The 24,925-nt window shown below is 35.0% G+C and overlaps 1 protein-coding gene across 4 annotated transcripts in view; it reads right to left on the reverse strand.

The window, feature by feature from the left end:
- The window catches only part of HMCN1 (hemicentin 1), a 464,969-nt gene that overhangs the window by 167,134 nt on the left and 272,910 nt on the right, over window positions 1–24,925 (reverse strand). For all 4 annotated transcript variants that reach the window (XM_077901922.1, XM_077901921.1, XM_077901924.1 and 1 more), the window contains 7 exons: window positions 24,456–24,610; window positions 16,323–16,601; window positions 15,542–15,823; window positions 14,716–14,824; window positions 13,592–13,761; window positions 12,078–12,232; window positions 3,155–3,278 (listed from right to left, as the gene is read on the reverse strand). In XM_077901922.1, coding sequence (XP_077758048.1) covers window positions 3,155–3,278; window positions 12,078–12,232; window positions 13,592–13,761; window positions 14,716–14,824; window positions 15,542–15,823; window positions 16,323–16,601; window positions 24,456–24,610 — 1,274 coding nt within the window. The remainder of the gene's footprint in view (window positions 1–3,154; window positions 3,279–12,077; window positions 12,233–13,591; window positions 13,762–14,715; window positions 14,825–15,541; window positions 15,824–16,322; window positions 16,602–24,455; window positions 24,611–24,925) is intronic.

Here is a 24,925-nt window from a genome sequence, read left to right on the forward strand (position 1 = left end):
AACCCTACTCTTATGTAGTTTTTCACATCAGATTAACTTGCCTTTTTTTTTTTAAATTTTTATTTATTTATGATAGTCACAGAGAGAGAGAGGCAGAGACACAGGCAGAGGGAGAAGCAGGCTCCATGCACCGGGAGCCCGAGGTGGGATTCGATCCCGGGTCTCCAGGATCGCGCCCTGGGCCAAAGGCAGGCGCCAAACCGCTGCGCCACCCAGGGATCCCTTAACTTGCCATTTTAACTTCTGAATTCTTTTTGAAATCTATGATCAACTAATACTTAGACATTCCTGTATTTTTTGTTAACATCTCCAATTCTCACTAAAATTATTAATACAAGTATTGAAGGGGACAGAAGCTAGTTGGGAGCCATTTGCATCCAATGTGACACACTGCTTGTCAGGAGGGCCAAGATGATAAGTCAGCTTTCTGTCCAGATTCTTGTATAGTAGCCAACCACTTCCCTTCAGGTTGATCATACTCAGTATTAGAAGTTCACTTTATCATTTCTTCTCCTTTCAAACTGATGAACTATTATCTGGACAAGTCAATGTCATATTAAAGAAAACATTTTCAGATACTATAATGTATATTGTCTTTGTTCCATTTGTGATTTGTATCAAGGAGACTGTTTTATATTCTCCATCCAATTTGGTAGCATTTAATAAATCCTTACAATGACTAACCTTCTATTTCTTTTCACATAAACTCAGATGTCTTCCAGCTTGTTGCCTCTTTCTCTGATGATTTTTCTTGTACATGTGTACCTTAATTGTGATCCCTGCTAACATATATTTTGTTACCATATTTAGACAGTGGGTTCATAGGCTTATGTTTTCTTAGGTATCAACTCTGTTTTTTGTTTCTGTTGTTGCTTTGTATTTGATGAGATCCTTGATTTCTTTTATGAACTCTGGTTTTCAATCATTCTTGACTACATTAGTTTCTAAGCCAGTTTTTAGAGTCTGGGCCAATGTTTCTCTGAGTAATGACATACAGACCACTTGCATCAGAGATGCTGTTTCAGATCTGGAACTGTGCCCAGGAAGCTATATTTTTAATATGTAATAGATATAATTTTTATGAACACTGAAATTTGGGAGCCCCAAATACTGAAGTTTGTTTGGTTCTTCCCAGCTCCAGAGACAGATACTCTGTTTTCAGTATACAGTCTTCATTTAATATTTTAATTCAGTTTAGAGAACAAAAACACTCTTCCTTTTTTGATAACACCTGAAAGTGGGAAATGTTTTGCTTCTAATATCTTAAAACCTCAAAAGCACTCTGCAAATCAGATACTCAAAGAAATTAAATGGTTTGTTCATGGTTACACAGATAGTGGTTAAAAAGGATTTCAACCACAATGGGTCTGACTCTGGTGCCTGTGATGACTGCAGCATATCCTGCTCTCCTACTCAGCTGTTTCCTATTAGCCAACAATGGAGACTAGATAAAGACTGAAATTATTGGAGGGGAGAAGAGAAATAGCCTGTACAAGGAGAGAAGGAGCCTCAGGGAAAGGAGAGGAAGCCCCTCCATAGCACACTCTTAGATGGAAGTGAAGATCTCAAAATGTGCTGGAGATAGCTGCCAAGGAGCACTAGGGAGAGAAAGAAGGCCTTATAAAGAACAAGGTAAATTCAAGGCAACATAAGAGACAGCAGGGTCAATTTCAGGCAAAGCAATTTCAAGATAGTTATAATCAGATACTGGTCTTTAAGTTAATTACTAAATGAAAAAATAAAAGTTCTCTTGAGGAATATGCTTTGTGTGTATGACATCCTTAAATTAGGTGTACACATTTGGGGAAAGGGGGGAAATAAATGGTTTTATTAAAAACATTTAGGGGGGTGCCTGGGCGGCTCAGCCAGTTAAACATCTCCTTTGGCCCAGGTCATGATCTCAGGGTCCTGGGATAGAGTCCCAAGTCGGGTTCCTGCCCCGTGGGGAATTTCCTTTTCCCTCTCCCTCTGCCTCTGCCTCTCCCCTCCTTGTGTTCTCTTTCTCACCCTCAAATAAATAAATACCATCTTTAAAAAAAATAAAAAAATAAAAAAAACATTTAAGGACATGATGATCTGAATCTTTTAACTAGTTGATTTAAATATAAAATAGGGATGCCTGGATGGCTTAGCGGTTAAGCATCTGCCTTTGGCTCAGGGCGTGATCCTGGAGTTCCGGGATTGAGTCCCACATCGGGCTCCCTGCATGGAGCCTGCTTCTCCCCCTGCCTGTGTCTCTTCTCTCTCTCTGTGTCTCTCATGAATAAATAACTAAAATCATTATAAAAAATATTTAAAGAAGTAGACTAAATTTAATGTCCAATTTAATTTTTTTCATTCACTTACTATTTACTTTTTCATTTGTTAATATTTATTGATTGCCTACTGACAATATAACTGGAATCAAGCTAGATGCTTGGGCATCCTTCTAGGTTAAATTGTGCAGTAAATGTAGAGTATATGAATGAATGAATCAATGAAGAATGAATGAATGAAGGATTTAACAAGCAATCACAAGGATTAGAAAAAACCAATAAGGTATAAAAATCTAGGATAGCTCTCTGCAAATATATTTGGCTGAACTAGGAAAGTCCAAGCTTAGAATTCTTGACTCTTCCTGATGAGACTCCAGAGATCTGAAGTCTCACATTCAAGGTCAAATAGTCTTTTCAGCTTACTATAAGCTAGAATATTCATGAGATATCCATGGCCACCCAGACTTTTGATTAAAGCACATGAGAGAAGATCCTGAGACAAGGATAGTTTCTACTTAGAAAATCCCTCTTACAAGCAAGAAAGAAAAATCACAGAAAATGTTAAGGAACAATGCTGCAACTCTATCTTTACAACAAAAGTTATCTGTACAAAGTTATTAGTTAACAGAATTCAAATCATTAAAAGCACAGGGAGGTATGTTTATTTATTTATGAGCTCTAGCACATTCTATTTGACAACCTGAATATCGTAACAGATATCTTGACAAACTACCTTAATATGAACAATTATAATTATGATAATGTAAGAAAAAACTTTTTTCAAACAGACAAAAATAAATACCTATTTCTTTTATACTGTAATTCAATAAAATGAGCCATCATGTTAAAAAAAAAAGCCACAGAAATATTCTGTTGTTAAGACATGGGAATGACATTACCATGCACATGTAGCTGAAGGTGCTGCCGTGTTTCTCCCGCCGCATTGGTCGCCACACATGTGTATCTTCCAGCATCTTCCATCAGGGCTTTAGCAATTTGTAAAACTCGACCAGAAGACTGTATCTAATTGGGACCAGAAAGCATAGCAGCATTTTGTATTTTACACTGGACTTGAAGATAATTGCTGAGATAGAGAAACTCATTTAAATTTATACTATATAATTATATTTTTATGTCAGTATCTTAATCATCTCGATAGATTAGAACCAGATCATCACTTCATTGTGCAAAAAAAGACTGATGTGACTGAAAACCTTTTCTTATTCATTGGAAAACACAATTTAAAATAACCTAAGGCCAACCTGCTGGTACAGTCATAAAACATCACTGAATGAGACTTCAGCACTGCCCTATGAGATATGTGATAAAAATTTAAGCTACTTAAAGAAAAACATGGTCACATTTATATAACACTTCATAAATAGTTTTAAAAAACAATCTTCATTGATCAAATGATCACAGGGGCCAGAAAACAATAAAAATTATAAATAGGAGTAATGGAAATGCAGATAAATTTCTTCCTGACTGTCCTCATTTCTCTCTTAAACTTATTGCAACTAGCCTCTACCATTTTGGACCTAGCAGTCAGTGGTTATTCTTTGAAACCAATTATTCAGAGATTACCTGTAACCTTTAAACATGGTATCCAGCAGCTTATGTAGTAAACTAATACTCTCTTTCACCATCTACAGCATTTGACATTATGGCCACCTACTCCATAATCACTCTACTCTCTGGGTGCTGAAGATACAAAAATGTCCTCAGTTCCCAATCTCTGACTTTCTTAGAAGATTACAGAATCAGCTTCCTCCTGTCCCATAAACATAAAACTCAGCTTCCTGATAGTTTTCATCCAAATTCATGGCTTCAGTGAAGAATCCTGTGTAGACTCCAAAATTTATAGCACTGGCCTCAATTTCTCTCCCGAGCTCCACACTAGCTGTTCCAGCTATCTGCTGGGCCAGTTAGCACATGAAATTTAACACATCCAAAACAAAGCTTATAACTGTTTCCTTGTATCTCCAGGCCTACTTTTCATTGCATGTTTCCAATCTTGTTTAATGGCAGTACTCTTCTCCAAGTCATCTTGATTTCAGAGCCCATTCTGACTCTCCTATTAATTATACTACTCTAGGTTTTTCAGATCCTCTACTTTCCATTCTCACAACCACTGTGGGATTATAATAGTTTCTTAATTTATATTCCAGTGTCTCCAACCTCCCAAACTATTAATCTATCTTATATACTACTGCCAGAATAATTTGTCTAAAATGCAAATTTGATCCTTTTACCAGTTCCCCTTCAAAGCTCACTCACAGCTTCCCACTTTGCCCAGAATGAAACCTGAACTTAGCATAGCCCTCCAGGCTTACCACATTCTGACCCCAAATGATCTACTCTCCATATACTCCCAAATAAACTCCCACTTGACCTATTCTCCAGCCACATTGTACTAAACTCATTAAGTAGCACATTCGTACATTAATATTCACTTCTAGACTGCTGCACGTGTACTTTAAATGCCATAATTTTTTAAGACTCTGAACTAGGACAGTTCTCTCTTCTATTTTTTCCTACTCTTTACTCTCCCCTTAGATTAACTCATTTATGTATATGGTTTCAAATATCATCTATGTGTCAGTATCTCTAGCCAGAGCTCCCCTTTGAGCTCCAGGAGCATATATTCCATGGTCTACCCAATCTTTACTTAATTTCAAAGCCAACTTAACCTCCAAAAGTCTAAATCCAGTATTAAATCCAGTATTTTCCCCTCAATGGGTTGTCCTGCAACGTCTCCCATCTCACTGGATGGCGTCATATTATATGCATTTGTGTAAGTTAGATTCCCCAAGTTTTGCTTGTGATATCCCGCTCCCTCAAATTTCATATCTAATTTATCATTGAGTCCTAATGACTGAAACAATAATTCTCAAATATGCCCATATATTCTCATCCTCATGGCCAGAATGCAAGTTCAAATTTCAATATTCTTTCTCTCCTAGATGAATAATCCTAATTGATTTCCACACATCTACACTTTATCTTTTTCAATTTATTTTTGGAGGTAAAATTGGCATATATTAGTTTCAAGTGTACAACATAATTCAATATTTGTACACTCTGCAAAGTGATCATCACAAGTCTAGTTATCATATAAAGTTACAAATTTTTTTCCTCGTGATGAGAACCTTTAAGATTTACTCTCTTGTTAACTTTGAACTGTGCAATACAATGTTATTGAATAAAGCCACTACACTGTAATTACATCCCCATGATTTATTTATTTAATATCTGGGAGTTAATACCTCTTGACCATCTTCACCTATTTTGCCCAGCTGTCAACCCCTTTCCCCTCTGGCAACCACCAATCTGTTCCATGTGTATCTATGAGTTTTGTTTCTTTTGTTTTTTAGATTCTATATAGAAGTGAAATCACATTGCATTTATCTGTATGACTTATTTCAATTGGCCTAATGTTACAAAGGGCAAGACTTCATTCTCTTTTTTATGATTTAGTAGTATTTCACTTTGTGTGTATATCACATCTTCTTTATTCATTCATCTACTGATGAACAGTTTTGTTGTTTCAATATCTGACCATTATAAATAATGCTGCAATGAACATGTTTGTGCACAGATCTTTTCGAGTTAGTGTTTTCAAGTCCTTTGCATAAATACCCCGAAATGGAATTGCTAAATCATACGGTGCCTCTGATTTTTATTTTTTGAGGAATCTCCATACTGTTTTCCATAGTGGTTGCACTAGTGTATATTCCCACCAACAGAACACAAGTGTTCTCTTTTCTCCACATCCTCATCAACACTTGTTATTTCATATCTTTTTGATAATAGACTTCAAACAGGTGTGACGTGATACCTTGTGATTTTGATATGCATTTTGCTAATAGTTATTGATATTTAAATATTAAATATTTTTCCATGTGCCTATTGAACATCTATATGTCTTTGAAAAATGTCTAGTTATATCTTGTGCCTATTTAAAAAATCAGATTGCTTGTTTCTTGCTATTGAGTTGAGCTCTTTATATACTTTGGATATTAACCCCTCATATGATATATGATTTACAATTTTTTCCCTCATTTAATAGGTTGCCTTTTTATTTTATTGGTTGTTTCCCTTCCCATGTAGAAACTTTTTGGACTGATTTAGTCCCACTTATTTTTGTCTTTGTTGCCTTTGATTTGGGAGTCAGATCTAAAAAAATCAATGCCAATGTTATCAGAAAGCTTACTATGTTTTCTTCTAAGGAGTTTGTAGTTTCAGGTTCTATATTCAAGTCTTTAATCTATTTTGAGCTGATTTCTGCATATGGTTTAAGATAGTGTTCTGGTTGGGACACCTGGGTGGCTCAGTGGTTGAGGGTCTGCCTTTGGCTCAGGGCATGATCCTGGAGTCCCAGGATTGAGCCTTGCATCGGGCTCTCTGCATGGAACTTGCTTCTCCCTCTTCCTATGTCTCTGCCTCTCTCCTTATGTCGCTCATAAATAAATAAATAAATAAATAAATAAATAAATAAATAAATAAATAAATTCTTAAAAAAATAGTGTTCTGGTTTATTATTTTGCATGTGACTGTCCAATATTTCCAACGTCATTTAAGAGAGCATCCTTTCTCCGTTGTATATTCTTGCCTTCTTTGTCATAAATTAGTTAACCAGGGATCCCTGGGTGGCTCAGCAGTTTAGCGCCTGTCTTTGGCCCAGGGCGTGGTCCTGGAGTCTCAGGATCGAGTCTCACGTCGGGCTCCCTGCACGGAGCCTGCTTCTCCCTCTGCCTATGTCTCTGCCTCTGTGTGTGTGTGTGTGTCTCTCATGAATAAATAAATAAAATATTTTAAAAATTAATTAACCATATGTGTTTAGGTTTATTTCTGGGCTCTCTATTCCATTCCATTGATCTGTTTTTATGCCAATACCAAACTGTTTTTGATTACTGCAGCTTAGTAGTTCAGTATGAAAACAGTATGATGCCTCCAGATTTTTCCTTCTCAAAACTGCTTTGGCTACTTGGGGTCTTTTGCGGTTCCACACAAATTTTAGGATTGTTTGTTCTATTTCTGTGGAAAATGCCATTCAAATTTTGATAGGAATTGCATTGAACCTATAGACTGCTTTGGGTAATAGGAACATATAGCAAGATTAATTCTTCCAATTCATGGGCATGGGATACCTTTCCATTTATTTGTGTCTCCTTCAATTTTTTTCATCACTGTCATATTTTCTAGTGCCCAAGACTTTCACTTACTTCCACCTCCTTGGCTAAATTTCTTTAATGCAATTTTAAATGGGATTGTTTTCTTTTTGGGGGTGGGGGAGATTTTTTTCTCTTTCTGATAGTTTGTTAGTGTATAGAAATGCAACCAATTTTTGTATATTGGTTTTGTACCCTGCAACTTTACTGACTTCATTTATTAGTTCTACAATTTTTCATGAAGTCTATAGGACTTTTAAAAAAGATTTTATTTATTTATCCATGAGAGACACACAGAGAGAGGCAGAGACATAGGCAGAGGGAGAAGCAGGCTCCCCACCGGAAGCCCAATGTGGGACTTGATTCTGGGACCCAGGATCATGTCCTGGGTCAAAGGCAGACGCTCAACCACTGAGCCAGCTTGTGTCCCAGGATATTTTAATATATAAAATCATATTGTCTGCAAATAATGACAGCTTTACATTTTCCTTTTCAATTTGGATGCCTTCATTTCTTTTTCTTGCCTAATTGCTCTCAATAGGACTTCCAATACCATGTTCCATAAAAGTGGTGAGAGTGGGAATATTTGTCTTGCTTTTGATCTTAGAGAAAAAGTGTTCAGCTTTTCACCACTGAATATGAGATTATCTGTGAGCTTGTGATAATGAGCCTTAATTATGTTGAGGTATGTTTCATCTATACCCACTTTGTTGAGGATTTTTACCATAAATGGATGTTGACTTTTGTCAAATGTATTTTCTCTTGAGATGATATTATTTTTATTTTTATCCTTCATTTCATTAATATGTTGTATTATGTTGGTTGATTCGTGAATATGGAAACATCCTTACATCCCTGGAGTAAATTCCACTTAATCATGGTGTATGATCTTTTTAATGTATTGGTAAATTTGGTTTGCTAATGTTTTGTTGAGGATTTTGTATCTATGTTCATCAGGGATATTGGCTCAAAATTCTGTTGTTGTTGGTTTGTTTTTTGTGATGTCCTTGTCTGGTTTCAGTATCTGGGTAATGCTGGCCTTGAAAAATAAATTTGGAAATGTTCCCTCTTCTTCGAGTTTTTGGAAGAGTTAGAGGATAGGTGCTAAATCTTCCTTTTTTTAAAGATTTTATTTATTCATTCCTGGAAGACACACACACAGAGAGGCAGAGACTCAGGCAGAGGGAGAAGCAGGCTCCATGCAGGAAGCCTGATGTGGGACCTGATTCTGGGACTCCAGGATCACACCCTGAGCCAAAGGCAGATACTCAACTGCTGAGCCACTCAGGCGTCCCTAAATCTTCTTTGAATGTGTGCTAGAATTTACCAGTGAAGCCATCTGGTTCTAGACTTTTTTTTGTTGGTAATTTTTTTGATTATTAATTTACTCTAGTAATTGGTCTATTCAGTTTTTCTATTCATGATTTATTCTTCGAAGATTGTATGCTTCTAGGAATTTATTTTTTCCTTATAGGTTCTCCAATTTGTTGGTAAATATCTGTTTATAGTAGTTTCTTATGATCTTTTGTATTTCTGTGGTATCAGTTGTAACCTCTATTTATTTCTGATTTTATTTATTTGATCCATTTCTGTATTGTTTTTGGTGAGTCTAGCTAGCTAAGTTTTGTCAGTTTTGCTTGTCTTTTCAAAGAACCATCTTTCAGTTACATTAATCTTTCCTTTTTTTTAAAGTCCCTATTTCACTTATTTCTGCTTTGATCTTTATTATTTACTTTCCTAAATTTAGACTTTGTTCTTTTTCTAGTTTCTTTAGGTGAAAAGTTAGATTTCTTATTAGAAAAATTTCTTGTTTCTTGAGCTAAGTCTATATCTCAATGCACTTCCCTCTTAGAATGACTTTTGCTGCAATCTATAGATTTTGGTATGTTGTATTTCCATTTTAATTTTCTTAGTTATTTTACTTTTTTATTTCCCTTTTGATTTATTTGTTGATGGACTTATTGTTCATTAACATGTTTAATTAATATTCATATATTTGTTATTTTTTCAGTATTATTCTTGTAATTATTTTTCTAGTTTCACAGGATAGTGGTCAGAAAATATTCTTGATATGATTTTAATCTTCTTAAATTTATCGACACTTGTTTTGTGGCCTAACATGTGATCTATCCTGGAGAATGTTTCACATGCATATAAGAAGAATGTGTATTCTGCTGCTTTGGGATAGAATATTCTGCACATATTTATTAAGTAGATCTGATCTAACATGTTGTTTAATACTGATATTTCTTTATTGACTTTCTGTCTGGGTGATCAATTCATTGATGTAAGTGGGATATTGAAGTCCCTCTCTATTATTGTATTGCTGTTAATCTCTGTAGGTCCTTTAATACTTCCTTTGTATATTTTTTGTGCTTCTATGTGGGGTGCATATATATTTATAAATGTTATATATTCTTCCTGTATCATTATGCAATGGCTTTTATCATTATATAATGTCCTTCTTGATCTTTTATTATAGCCTTTGTTTCAAAATCTATTTTGTCTGATACAAGTATAACTTCACCAGCTTTCTTATTGTTTCCATTTTCATGGAATATATTTTACCACCCCTTCACTTTCAGTGTCTATGTGTCCTTACATCTGAATTGAGTCTCTTATAGGCAGCATACAGATGAATCTTGTTTTGCTTGCTTTATTCATTTAGCTACTGTACATTTTCGATTAGAGAATTTGGTCCAATTATCTAAAGTAATTATTGAATAGGCAATATAATCAATGGTATTGTAATAGCATTATATGGTGACAGATGATAGCTACACTTGTGGTGAGGGTAGCATAATGCACAGAGGTTTTGAATCACTATAATCATGACATAGTTGTATACCTGAAACTAAAGTAACATTGTATATCAACTACAACAGAAAGATTAATTTTTTAAAAATATGAAAGCAATGTGCCCCCCATCCCTAATAAATTTTGGATAAGTGTATGCTTATTGCCAAACTGTTAAATGTTTTCTGACTGTTTTTGTAGTTTCTCTCTATTCCTTTCCTCTTGTCTTGCTTTCTTCCCTAATGGTTTGATGACTTTCTTTAGTGTTATATTTAGATTACTTTCTCATTATCTTCTGTGTATCTACTATATGTATATCAAGAAAAAAATATATATATATACACACACACACATACACACATTTATGTACATATGCACACCCACATAAAACAGTCTATAATGACAGTCTATTTTAAATTGATAGCAACTTAAGTTTGAATGCATTCCAAACCTCTACATTTTTACTCCCCACAATGTTTTATATTTTTGATGTCACATTTTACATTCTTTTACTTTGTGTGTCCCTTAACTATTTATTGTGGTTATAGCTAATTTTACTACTTTTGATTTTTGTCTTCATGCTGGCTTTATAAGTAATTAACCCACTACCTTTACTACATATTTATTTACCTTTATTAGAGATTTACTTTTATTAGTGACAATTTTACTTACATATGTTTTCTTATTACTAGTTAGTGCCTTTTTTTCCACCTTAAAGAAGTCCCTTTAACATTTTTTGTAGGGCCAGTTTCGTGATGATAAATTCTATTACCTCTTGTTTATCTAAAAATCTCTTTATTCTTCTTCAATTCTGAACAATAATCTTGCCAGGTAGTGTATTCGTGGTTGGGAGTTTTGTTGTTTTCTTTTTCTTTCAGCTCTTAAAATATATCATGTCACTCTTCCGGCTTGCAAGGTTTCTGCTGAAAAATCAGCTGACAGTCTTATGAGAGCGGGGTTCCCTTGCACCTAGTAAATGGCTTTTCTCTTGCTGCTTTTAAGATATTCTTATCTTTAACTTTTTACATTTTAATGATAACGTCTCTTCCTGTGATCTCTTTGGGTTCATCTTATTTTGAATCCTCTCTGTTTCTTGGACCTGGTGTGTTTCCTTCCCCAGTTTAGGGAGGTTTTCAGCCATTATTTCTTGAAATGTGTTTTCTGCCCCTTTCTGTTTCTCTTCCCCTTCTGAAATCCATATAATGTGAATGTTATTCTACTTGATGCTGCCCCATAGGTTCCTGAAGCTTTTTTTTTTTTTTCCAGAATTCTTTTTTCTTTTTGCTGCTCTCTTTGGATGAGTTCCACTGCTCTGTCTTCCAGGTCACTGGTCTAACCTTCTGATTCATCTAATCAGCTGTTAAACCCCCTAGTGTATTCTTTCAGTTTATTTATTGTATTCTTCAGCTCTGTGACTTCTGTTTGGTACTTTCTTATATTTTCTATCTTTTGTTGCATTTCTGTGTTCACCCCTTTTTCTCCTGAATTCAGTTAGCATTTTTATGACCATTATTTGAACTCTTTATCAGGTAGATTACTTATCTCCATTTCATTAAGGTCAGTTTTCTGAGGCTTTCAATAGTTAAAATAGGCATTAATCAAAGTAATAAAAATACCAACCAATACGTTAAAATCATTATCATTGTTAATATTATTAGTATTTAATTAATTCTATTCTTCAAATCAAAATATTAAATTAAATTCTAAAAAAACTGTAAGGGAAACACAAACTGTTTTAATAACTTTCTGTAAAATGTGTCCAACAGGAAAATCTACAATTAGGAAAGAAGAATTGATAGCTCTGGGAAGATCTTTATAGATTACACATTTGGGGCATGGTAATATTTATACTTACTTTAAGGTTTCCCTGGGCAGTGTTCACAGGTTGGCCATCTTTTAACCATGTAATAGATGGATTTGGAATACCATTGGCAATGCACTGCAAGGTGATAGGCTTATATTTCACTATGGCTCTCTCAGAAGGGCCTGAGGATTTGATTGTTGGAGGAACTAGAGTTAAGAAATGAAGGAAGGAAAGCAGGAAGGGATGGTAGGACAGAGTGAGAGTGGGAGGGAACACAAATCATAATCAGTGAGATCAAATACTTAAAAATCTGGATGTAAGAACCTGAAACTTTAACATTTAGCAAAGGGAAAATTCCTATTTTAAGAAATAATGAAATAACTTTATCCCATGCATTTAATTTAGTTTTCAACAATTTTAGATGACTTATTTCCTAAGTATGGATCTCAAATTCTTTGAAGAACAAGATGTGGGGATTTCTGGGTGGCTCAGTGGTTTAGCGCCTGCCTTTGGCCCAGGGCATGATCTGGAGTCCCGGGATCGAGTCCCAATCGGGCTCCCTGCATGGAGCCTGCTTCTCCCTCTGCCTGTGTCTCTGCCTCTCTCTCTCTGTCTCTCATGAAAAAATAAATAAAATCTTTAAAAAAAAAAGAACAACAAGATGTATTTATAGCAACATGTATGCTTGGCTTATACCTTTTGGTGTGTGTGTTTTTTCTTTAATCTGTTATGATCCTCCTTTTCTCTAGAACTACTTCATTAAATCAGAGTGGGTTTCCTCTACCTATATTTATACTGTATGACTCTGACTCCAGCAGGGCTGAATGAATACAGAGTGGTAACTTGATCTAAACTGGGCCTGCCAGATTCCCTCCCTTAGGAATTGGAATTGAGACTGAGAGAGAGGGTTAGCTATATTTCATCACAGGACTAAAAAAGCAGGAAAAAATTCTGCATGGACAGAGGGGAAAATGTTGATGTTCATAGAAACCTCTGCTGGGGCTTCTAAATGGCTCCCAGCTTCTCACTGCAGTCCCTCCATTCCCAAGGTCTGCAGGCAAGTGAGACACATAATACCCTGGCAGAGTGTTGTCTCTATCATTACACTAATGGTTCTGATTCTTCTGGGCTAGTTCTTTGAATGTCCCAATGGGCCCTGGATCCTGCATAACATCCTTAGCCTCCATGTCTGGAAATGACTTTATTCACACTCCCTCCTGTTTTGGCTGAATCCTAGAGAGCCTACACGACCCCTTTCCTTGGAATTTGCTCCCTGCCTATTCTATCTTATTTGGTCTCACTCCTCAGACCCTGGCATTCTATGTAGAATACACTTTCTAATATTTGAATTGTTTATATTACTTCACACAGGCTTCTTTGTTAAGGCTCTGTGTTAGTAAAGTGCCTTAAGATTAATGTGCGATTTTAAAACTCAAATTCACAGCCTTTATATTGCTTTCCACAACTCAAGGTTTATCCAGATTCATGAGCTAATTTGAATTAAATAATGACCCAATGCATAAGTTAATTTTAAATGTAATACTCTTGTCCCTTCTGCAGCATACCATGAACAGTAACTTCAAATTCCTTCTTGCGGTCACCAGCAATGTTTGTCGCCACACAACGATAAAGGCCTGTATCTGAAACTTGAGCCTGGGCAATAACCAATTTGCGTCCATTTAGCAAAACCTTGAATCCATCCCTTTCATCAATTAGCTGGCCATCCTTTAGCCACCTACAGAAACAAGGTAAAAAGAAATCTGGAGATGTATTTTAAATAACTTAATTCCTAGAAGATACGTGTGTGTGTATATCTTGGAAGAACTAGATTTATCTATATATTAAATGTTTCTATACATACATAGATATGTAAATTCTTAATTGTATATTTGCCTAATTCCCTGTTGGTCCACACTGTAAAATGAACTATAATTAAGAAAAGAAAAAAGTAAAACTGGCCCAACACAAAAGTTGGCATATTGTTGGAACCCCAGCAGCTATGTGTTTTCCTCATTCTTGTATTAATGCTGAGGAAACAGAAGTGAAAGCCCCTAAATAGTATTCACTTCAAATGTTTAAGTAATATTAACCAGCAAAGTGAACATAGTCCTAAAGCATCTGTAAAATAAAATCTTCAAATCATATAGCCTTATATTTTTTCATTTATCAGGAGTTATCACTTCCCATTTTACTTCATAATCATATGTGAACATGTTTTATTCTCTTAGTTGACTGTTCCTTTGCATATCCTCTACCTTGGAAATGAAAGGTAAGTATTCATGAAATGCTTTGTGAATAAAGGAATGAAAAAAAAAGAATTGGTGAACTTATATGCATGGTAACTTTCTCCATTTCCCTAATGTGTTCAGTACACTCCTTTTTATTTAGTCATTCATTAAACATTTCAGTGCCTCAAGAAGATCTGACAGGTACTGTTTAACAAATCTAGCTCTATGAACTGAAAACGTAATTTCTAGGCATAAGTGGAATTCCTTTAATTGAACAGGTTCAGGGGCTGTGTGATTATTAAGCAAAAGTTGCCTTGTATATCGAGTATGTCTTTTAAAAGAGGAACATAAACAAAATTATTTTATATGGCCACGTTTTAATGACATAGAACCTTTTTCAAGATAGTTCCAAAACACTCAAAGAAACAGGAGGTATTTAGAAGACATACCAAAACCCTTACATGATAGTTGGTGTGGGAGAGCCTGTCACTTGACAATCTAGCTCCAGTAAGTTATTAACCATCACAATGAAGTAAGATGTTTCATCTCCTCCTTCTATAGCTGGTGGCACTAGAAAACAACAGAGATGTAACATACCAAGAAATGTACACCAGGAAAAATACACCACCATTTTAAGTAATACTAAATTGCAGTTTAGAAGGCTGACAAGTATCATAAGAATTTGATTTATGAAGGGGATTTGAAATGTAAAATATATTTTATCATACATACTTGCTAGAATCAAAGAATGTATTTGACATGCTGTGGATTTTTGTCAATCTAGCACTTTGGTGCTGCTGAGGCCATCTGAATATAAAGTTGGCTCATATTTTATGTTGCTTATTTTCATAATAAAAAATAGAAGGGAACCTCAAAAATTGGACCTCTGCTCAAAAAGTCTTCAATTTATAGTGAAATAGAGACTAAAGACATTGCAAGATTACTTCCCAAGGCCCAGAGACTAAGTTTCCTGTTGTCCATCATTGTTCTCATGACAGAGGACCATGTAATCACTCACTGCAATCAGACTTGTCATAGATATAAAATGCATCAATGTACTTAGAAATACAAAGTCTATCTATCAGAATCAGTGGAAGATTTATGTAAGCTCTTAGATCTTGGGATTCTAGTAATAAATCCACCAGTTAGTAATGTGCAGTCCAGAGTTGAACAGACAACTGAATCTTCTCTAAGATTGGTTTATTGTTCTACAACCAAAAAAGCATTTAATAAAATGGTCAGGTTTTGCTATGAACCTGGAATCCAGATTGTGGCATCTTTATTTACCTAAGACATCAACTTCGTATTTGATTTCCTTTTCTCCTGCCACACTGGTAGCCACACATACATACTGTCCCCGATCAGCTTCTAGGGCACTCATGATTTCTAATTTCTTCCCACCACCTTCTGTACGGATGTTGTCACTGGCTTTCACAGGTATGCCATCTTTCAACCAGGTCAGAACTGGAGGAGGGTTGCCAGTAGCTTTACACTCTAGTGTCAGCGAATGAGCAATAACAACTTGCTTATTCAGAGGTGCGCCCAAGTCACCTTCAATCATTGGAGGAACTAGGTAGAAAAAAGTAATAGTTCAGGCATCTTTGAAATCCTAATGAAATAAAAGGGATTTTTTTTCATGTAGTTTGACCATAGAAACTACTTATATGTCTGACTCCTTCTAAGCATTAAGGGAAGAATTTCTTGGGCTAGCTGACATGCAACTATCCTAAATATTGTGGGATGCTTTGTACTGTGTCTGGTTTACAAATGGTAAATACTTATTTAGTCCTAACAGCTACTTTACCTTCTCCATCAAAACCAAATGGTCTAGACGTCTCATGTGCCATGGGGAAATGGTTGGGCAAATAAATGGACCACTTGTTGCTAACTGTAGCTTTAAAAATATTTTTTCTATATTTTTTCTAAATCATGGCACAACTCTTCCACTTCATATCCATGCATTTTGAAAATGATCAAACCTCCAGGGCTATGTCAGTAAATGAATTAGATGTTGGCATATTTAAAAACATAGAAAGGTATATGATTAAAGCACATATTTTTGCCTTACCATAGACATCCACTTGGAATGACTTTTCAGCAGTTCCAGCAACATTGGTTACACGACATGAATATGTTGCTGAATCAGAGACCTGTGCTCGAGGGATATGAAGAAATTGTCCTTTATCAACATAAAGTGCTTGTGAGCTGGATATGACTGGTTGGCCATCCTTATACCAAGTAACAGCAGGCATTGGCAGTCCTCGTGTTTCACATTCCAGTTTAATTATGCTGTTGATCAATGCCGATATCTCTGTGGTGACATTCCCTCCTTTAATACTAGGTGGAACTATAAAGGATTTCAGAACAGAAACAAGTCTTCTAAGCTTTAGTATCTGCATCAAACTCTTAAATTCTGTAGACACTTAATGAATTAAAGACCATTAGGAAGTCTATGATTTATCTACTGATAATAAGTTGCCTGTCTTTTCAGTCTTTATCACCTTCCCCTTGGGTGTCAGATTTCAGTAAAAACAAAGTCACAGTTTTAGTTTCAGGGGTTCATTTAAGTCCAATAGATCATATTACAGTAACTAAGAGAGTTATGTTTAACAAACAAAGCAAAACAAAATAAAACCCCACTTAAAGTTGATAGAATACATTTGAAATCAGGCCAAGGGAACAAAAATGTCAGATGTGGTAGATGATATGCCCTCTCCCTGCAAAATACTGTCTAAGTGCCTTCAGAACCAGCTACTGGAAATAGCTGTGGAATCTTTAACTTTTGCTTCTTACAGGTTTTTGTTTCCTTGTTGTTGGTCTTGGGTTTTGAGTTTTTGTTTGTTTGTTTTAGCTGCCAAGAGTTCATTCACTCAACTTTACTCATCTAATTGGCTACATGTGTATCTTCCATAATTCAGCAACCACATTCCTAGCCTCTCACACCACATGAACACTCTGCTGTTGGAAAAACAACTCAAGTGGTTCAATCCCTGCTACATCTTTTGACTGTGGTCATTCCAGGATTGTGCTACAATTGCTACAAGTTAAAAGAAGTCAAATGGCATGTACTTGAATTAGGAGTGCCTTAACATTATTTTCTTAAACTTTTGTTTTAGGAGAGAATCTATTATAGAATGTTTTTCTTATGGCTGGGCTAGGGTTATTTGTTTTAGGAGGACAATCACAGAGGTGAAATAACCATCTCATCAGATCATATCAAAGGTACAAATTGTCAGCATGACTTATCACTGATGATATTAAGCTCAATAATCTGGTTGCAGTAGCTTTTGCTAGTTTCTCCACTGTAAAGTTGCTCTCCTTTCCCCCTTTTTGAGAAAGGAATCACTCTTATCAGCCCAGACATATGGGGTGAGGAGTCACATTTTACTTCTTGAGAGAATACCTACATAATTTATTTGGAATTATTCTATGTAATTTTGTTTCTCCTCCCCAAAGTATTCACTTATTCAACAATTTATTCATATCAGTATGAACTCAGGGAAACTTATTTTTATACTTTGGGTTATAATCTAATATTACATTATTTAATTTGTTGTTCAAATTGTTCCAGTTTTGACCATTGGAAACTATTTCATTTGGTTCCTATGTTCCTTTGACATATCCATGTCATTTTATTATTTTAATGCTTTCTTACTTTCTGGCTCTTCTACATGCTGCAGGCTCATCTTGTATATTCCCTGCCCCAGCCCTAGAATTAACCATTTCTCCAAAAAGCCCTGGCTCCTTTCAGTGGAAAAGAATATTAGAAGATAAGAGCTGGGTGCTGAATAAAGTACCTTAATATTTTCTGATAATTATTCTTAGAACTAGCTTACAGTGACAAACATTCACATACACATTTTTTTTGGCACACATAATTTAAGGAAAGATCTACTATACTGTGAAGTAAACTTGGTGGTGGAATAATTTTCTTATAAAGTGGTTTAATATATAACTCAGGGAAGCCAACTGTGGTTCATTGGCCAGTTATGGAGATGTTGAGGCAAGAACAGTTTTTACATGTTTAAACGGTTGGAAAAAAATAATACTAATATTTTGTGACATGTAAAAATTAATATGAAATTCAAACTTCAGGGTCTATATTGTTTTATTGAGATAGTCACACTCATTTGTTTACATATTATCTATGGTTACTTTCTCTCTCTAATAACTGAGTTAGGTAGTTGCAAAAAATAGCAAATATGTGTTCTCCTTGCTTCTCACTGATGCTCAACTCATCATAAATTTAAGTGACACAATTATAACTCACAGCATTTCAAGTTGCCATGCATATCACCATATCATGATATTTTATTTTATTTTTATTATCAATGTATACTTTTTGTGTCAAAATAAGAAAAGAAAAAATACTTTAAAAAGTCACATTTTTAAATATGTGGATTATTTTGTTATACATTAAATGGCAAAGCATTGTTTATTTTGTAATAATTCTATAACTGTTCTGAAAGTTTACAATATACCCCAACACTACTAGACTAAGCACTCGTCACATTACTTCCAATTCAAAACAATAGTTGGAAAAATTAGAAAATGTAAAATGGACTCAGAATTTCTCCACAAAAATAAAAAGTCCAAATGAGACTATAATAAAAATAAGTTTGAGTGGTTCCTATGTTTTCCAAGCAAGAAAATCCATTTGCAAACAGTAATTTAATTAAAATCAGGGATGATTACAGTCAGTAGTCATAGAAATGTGTCCAGAGAAATTTTAAATTTTTGTTTTAGATTATGAGCCGTTCCATGAAAATAATTGCTTGAAGAGTAAAGAATACTGGGAGAAATACTGATAGTTACCTTTTTTTTAAGGCAACTTCTCTGAATAGTATTCTTGGCCCCTAACAAATTAACAGATGTTACCGATACTGCTTTTTGTTTGAGGAGTCAATGCCAAGTTTGAAGAAACTGAAGAATTAGTCTCTAAGAATAGTCTGCATGGAACAACTACAGTCAAAAAATATTTTCAAAAAAAGTTAAAGAAAACATGAATTCACTACAACCTGAAGTAGAATCTGCTAAGATAGTACAAGGGATGGTGGTAAAACTATGTGTGGGGAAGAAAAGGCTTAGACAAATTTAAAAAGCTTATTAAAATGTAAGGTTTTAAAAGTCTATATTCCTTGCATTATTTATTAGCAAGCACTCTGTAATATTCATATGTTATTGAACGAGAAGTGTCCATGGTATTTTTTATTTGCTCTTATGGACTTAAACATCATTAGTTCTGTGAATCTTTGCTACAAATAGAAACTGAATATAAAGACTTTTCCTACCATAGAGCATTTAATGCTTTAATGGTGGTAAAATTATTAGTTTAATTTTTTTAGTTCAGGGTTGAGATGAGTTTTTCTGAATGAATTGTTCTCAAACACTATTACAGCATACCATTGGTTGAATTTGGAAGTTACTTTGCTATAAACTTGATAATGTTTCTTCATGAGTTCAACCTAAAATTACCAGACCAAAACAGCTCTTAAATGAAAAACTTACACCATGGTAGTCATTCTGTTTGAATCACAATTAATGTCAGGCTGTTTTATAAATTTCTAATGCTGTCAAACAAAATTGAGATCTCCATTCCCAGTGGATTTTCTGTGGATATATTTTCCGAACTCAAATTTCAGTTTCAGCAATGTTTGTCAGACTTTGACACATATACAAAGGAAATTTCTACATTTGAAGTTCGGTTATCTCTGAGAATGAGGACCTTCCATCCAAATTTCAATTGGAATTGTTTCATCTGCAGTTTGGCATGCTAAGAGTGAATTATCAAGACACTATAAGAAAATTCTATAAATGCCTTCCAAGCAATGAATATGGTCAGTTAAAATAATATGTTCATGAACTGATTCTGGTATTTGACAGTATCTACGTGCATGGAAAGACATTTTCCAGGATGAACTACATAAGATCTCATTATAGATCAGCATTAACAGATGGACATTTGCAATCAATTTTGGTGAGAGGGATCACTAACTTTCACTATCAATCAATTAAAACTTTATCCCCCTACAAGAATTCCGTTCTTCTCATTAGTAGGCTTGTATTACAAAAAATTTTATAATTTTTAAAATCAGTAGAACTTCATCAATAGACAATTAGTAGAGAGATGCTTGGGTGGCTCAGCAGTTGAGCATCTGCCTTCAGCCAAGGACGTGATCCTGGAGTCCCGGGATCGAGTCCCGTTGGGCTCCCTGCGTGGAGCCTGCTTCTCCCTCTGCCTGTGTCTCTGCCTCTCTCTCTCTCTGTCTCTCATGAATAAATAAGTAAATAAATCTTTAAAAAACAGACAATTAGTAGAAATTCATTTCTACTTTGATATATAAGAAGTACATAATATCTTTGATTTTGTGTCATGGTCTGCAAGATCTAAAATATTTACTATCTCTGCCTTTTATAAAAAAAAAAAAAAAAAAGTGGGGCAGCCTGGGTGGCTTGGAGGTTTAGCACCACCTTCAGCCCGGGATGTGATCCTGGAGACCTAGGATCGAGTCCTGTGTCGGGCTTCCTGTGTGGAGTCTGCTTCTCCCTCTGCCTGTGTCTCTGCCTCTCTCTCTGTTTCTCGAATAAATAAATAAAATCTTAAATAAAAAAAAAAAGTGTACCAAGTCCAAGATAACCAATTAATACAAATTCAGGCCACCATTTTGAAATCTTAAAGAAGAGCAATTTATTCAGATTTAATTTTTTTTTTTTTTTAAAGTATTTTAATTTTTTTTTTTTAATTTTTATTTATTTATGATAGTCACAGAGAGAGAGAGAGAGAGAGGCAGAGACACAGGCAGAGGGAGAAGCAGGCTCCATGCACCGGGAGCCTGACGTGGGATTCGATCCCGGGTCTCCAGGATCGCGCCCTGGGCCAAAGGCAGGCGCTAAACCACTGCGCCACCCAGGGATCCCTTATTCAGATTTAAAATTTTAATTTTGTTTTGAGACTACTTATGTCGCATGTTAATCTGCAAATGAATATCAAACTGCTGGCTGAAATTGCCTAAGTCAACCACCAATTAGTTAGAGGATACATTAATGAAAGCAAGAATATAGTTCAAATAAGCCCCTATTTCTCCATGATTGTTATACAAAGGTATATCATTTGTACCGAAAAGGATCTATTTTAAAAATAAGCATTTATGAAATTGAGAAAAATTACTCAAAGAACATTTCAAATTGACATCAGAACAACATACCATCTACTGCTTAAATTTGCCAAATAAATAAATGTCACTTCCTATTTCAATTTAATTCATCTATATTTCTCTGAAACCTTACTTTCTGTTTGAGGAAGGCTATTAGAGATAAAGGTAATGAACACACTGCACATTAAAATGCACTGCACATCTACCCTCAAAGACCTTTGTATTCTTTGGGGAGGCTCCCAGACTTTTTAAAATCAAACATGGACCTCAGGTTAAAAATCTTTGCCTCAGAACTAATAGGTGTCAGTTTACACAATCTCCCCATAGGATATTCAAAGGTTTTTTATTTTCTTCCTTTATTCATATCTTTTTCCTTGCTCTTTGCCCCCCTCCATCTCTTATTTTTTCACTCTTGTTTTGTCCTCATGTCTTTTCTTATTCAGGCACAATGTGCATTTCTGCTTTTCAAGTCCATCACCTGCTTTGTCCTCATGTTAGTATGTAAATAAGGAAAACCAATGAATCAACTGTGGTGTGAAACACACTCGCATCTGAAAACTACATAAATATTCCTCACAGCTAGCCCAAATATGGCATCTGTTTCATTCATTCTTAGGAATAAAAGCATTTCCATAAGTGAAATAAAGTAAGCTTAATATTGCCCACTTGGAAGTGTAGACAAGCTTGCTAGGAAGTAAATGCATTGTTTCCTGAATAATAATAATAATAATAATACTCAAAACTTCGCAGTGTTATAATGCCTTTCACCTTGGACAATCCTAGGAAACTTAATCATTATAGATCCCTCTCTTCTGGGTGCCTGAGGACATCATACAGAGTGAACAAGAGGATCTGAAATAAAAGAACTCAAGCCCTATGGAAATAGGTGTCTTACTGAATCACCAAAATATATTCACCATAGATCTTGGCAACAATACAACAATGTGGAGAAGACTACTCAAAAGCTTAGGGGAACATTTGCACCTATTATTTAAATGTCTGCTTCTGGTAGGCAGCCAATAGTAGCAATAACACTTTTGTTTAACTTGGATTCATGGCCAATCTTTCAGTAATGTTACTCTTTTTGGAGGGCAAGTCTTTTCATGACTGAATTCTTCCAAGGCTTCTATTTATAGGCAGAAATGATTTAAAAGCATGCATTAAATAAAATCTCTTTGATTCAAGAGAGCTATTCCAACTTAATATAGGTACTCACATTAAAAAAGGGAAATTTCAAATCCAGTGAGGTTAATAGAAATCAAGCTTTTAAGACAATACAACCACCAGGTAAATAATGAAAAACAAATAACATTTATTAAACTCTTACTCTTATAAGCCAAGTAAACCAGTAAGGTATCTAGATTTTGATCCTTACAATAACACTATTAAGTAGATGCTATTATTGTCTCCAATTTACAGATGAGGAACCTGAAGATCAGAGGGTATTTGGGAAGTGTGGCCAAAGTCACAAAGCTAGTAAGTATCAGAAGCTGGATCTCAACCTATCTGCCTGTCTTAGAAGCACAAGTTCTTATTAATGACTAGACCAGTGCTGTCCAATAGAAATATAATGCTAAATATGTATATAACAAAATTTTTGCTAGTAGCCCTGTTAAAAAATTTGAAAATAAACAGAAGAGATTAGTTCCCATAATATATTTTATTTAGCATAGTATATGCAAAATATTTCAGATGTAATCAATGTAAAATTACTAATTAGATATCTTACATTATATTTTCGTATTAAGGCTTCCGAATCTGGACTATATTTCATACTTACAGCTTGTATCAATTTGGACTAGCCGCATTTCCAATGCTCAAAGGCCTCCTGTGGCTAGTGGTTACCATATTGGACAGTATATCACTAGCCCATTCATTCATTTAGCAAACATTTCTTGAGAGCTACTGTGTATCAAAGTAGGGAACAAGCAAAACAAGGTCCTGTTCTTATGAAGTTTAGCTTCCTTGGAGACAAACAGCAAGTGAGTAAACAAGCCCATAATTAGGCAATAACCTATCAGACAGTGATATGTATTATGAAGAAAATAAACTTGAATAATGTAATAGTGACTGGGTAACAGCTTGGCCTGGGAAGATCCTCTAAAGAGATGATATTCCTGAAGTATCTAGACATTTCGTGAGTGTCATATGCTATGAAGAGACAGAAATTAGTGTGGTAAGTAGAACCACAAGAAGCATGACTGGTCTATTGAGTTCTGTTCCTTTCTATCAGGTAATTCTTTGTGCCCACAACATAATGTTCGTGTGCCTTCCTATGACTCTAAGTGTAAAAAAAAAAAATGACTTTAGTATTCACTTTCCTCAGGGGATGTTGAGACTTAGTGCAATGAAGACTACATACTGTGGTGGGGACTTAGCTGGGAAAGAATAGTGACATAAACATAAAGCATTTAAAATATCACCAAGGGTCAGAATAAGGGCCAAGATGTTATGAAAAAAGAATTGCCTACCATTGGCTTCAATTCATGCATCTCAACCCTTTTTAGAGGTGTTTTTTTTTTTTTTAACTCTTTTAAGGGAAGAGACATTTTATTATATACTAATCACTTAGGAAATACCTGCCCTCTTGAGTGACATCAACTGAAAATCACTAGAACTCTTAAAGAAATCCTACTTCATGACAAAATGCATTAAAACTAGATGCAGTGTTCTAGTCTAAAACACAGCAGATGGGTTCTCTCTTCTAAAGTAAGTAGCATTCCAAATTACCCAGCATTGAATAAATGAACAGTTAACATTAAACCCTTCTTTAAAATTTTCTTCTTTTTTTCTTAGAGCGAGCACACACACAATAAAAAGTGGGGGAGTGGGGGAGTGGGGGAGGGAGAGGGAAAGAGGGAATCAAGCAGGCTCCATGCCCAGCATGGAGCTCAATGAGGGGATCAATCTCACAACCCTGAGATCATGATTGGAGCCAAAATCAAGAATCAGATAAGGTTAACCAACTGAGCCACCCAGACATCCTCCCTTCTTTTCAATTTATGGTGAGAACTGGTAATAACAAAAAGCATAAGAAAATAACTTACTATAGACAGTCAATCTTATGTCCTTGGTTTGTTTGCCAGCTGCATTGGACACAGCACACTGGTAGCGTCCCTTGTCACTTCTTCGTGCATTCTTTAAATGTAAAACTTGTCCCTTGTCTAGAAGTTCAATATTAGGATCTTCTAAAAATAAAGGCCTAGAAAAAATAAATTTTATTCTGTGAGTCCGTTTTTATTTTCCGGTTTCCTCTCTTATTAATAATGAAAAATCATTGACATTTGAGGTTAAACATATGAATCAAAGTTGTTTTTTTCTGTATGAATCTAAAAGAAATACAACAATGTGATTAGTACTTCCATTCAGAAAAACTGAATTATTAAAGCACTTTACAAATGAAAATTAGATAATTATTACTTTGAGATGAAAAGTTCCTTCATTTCAAACTTAATTGTTGAATATTAATAGAAACCTGATAGTGTCATTATTTGTTTGAGTCTCCCTCCTCCTTCTT

This window comes from Canis aureus, chromosome 6, assembly GCF_053574225.1.
Source record: "Canis aureus isolate CA01 chromosome 6, VMU_Caureus_v.1.0, whole genome shotgun sequence".
Lineage (NCBI taxonomy): Eukaryota > Metazoa > Chordata > Mammalia > Carnivora > Canidae > Canis > Canis aureus.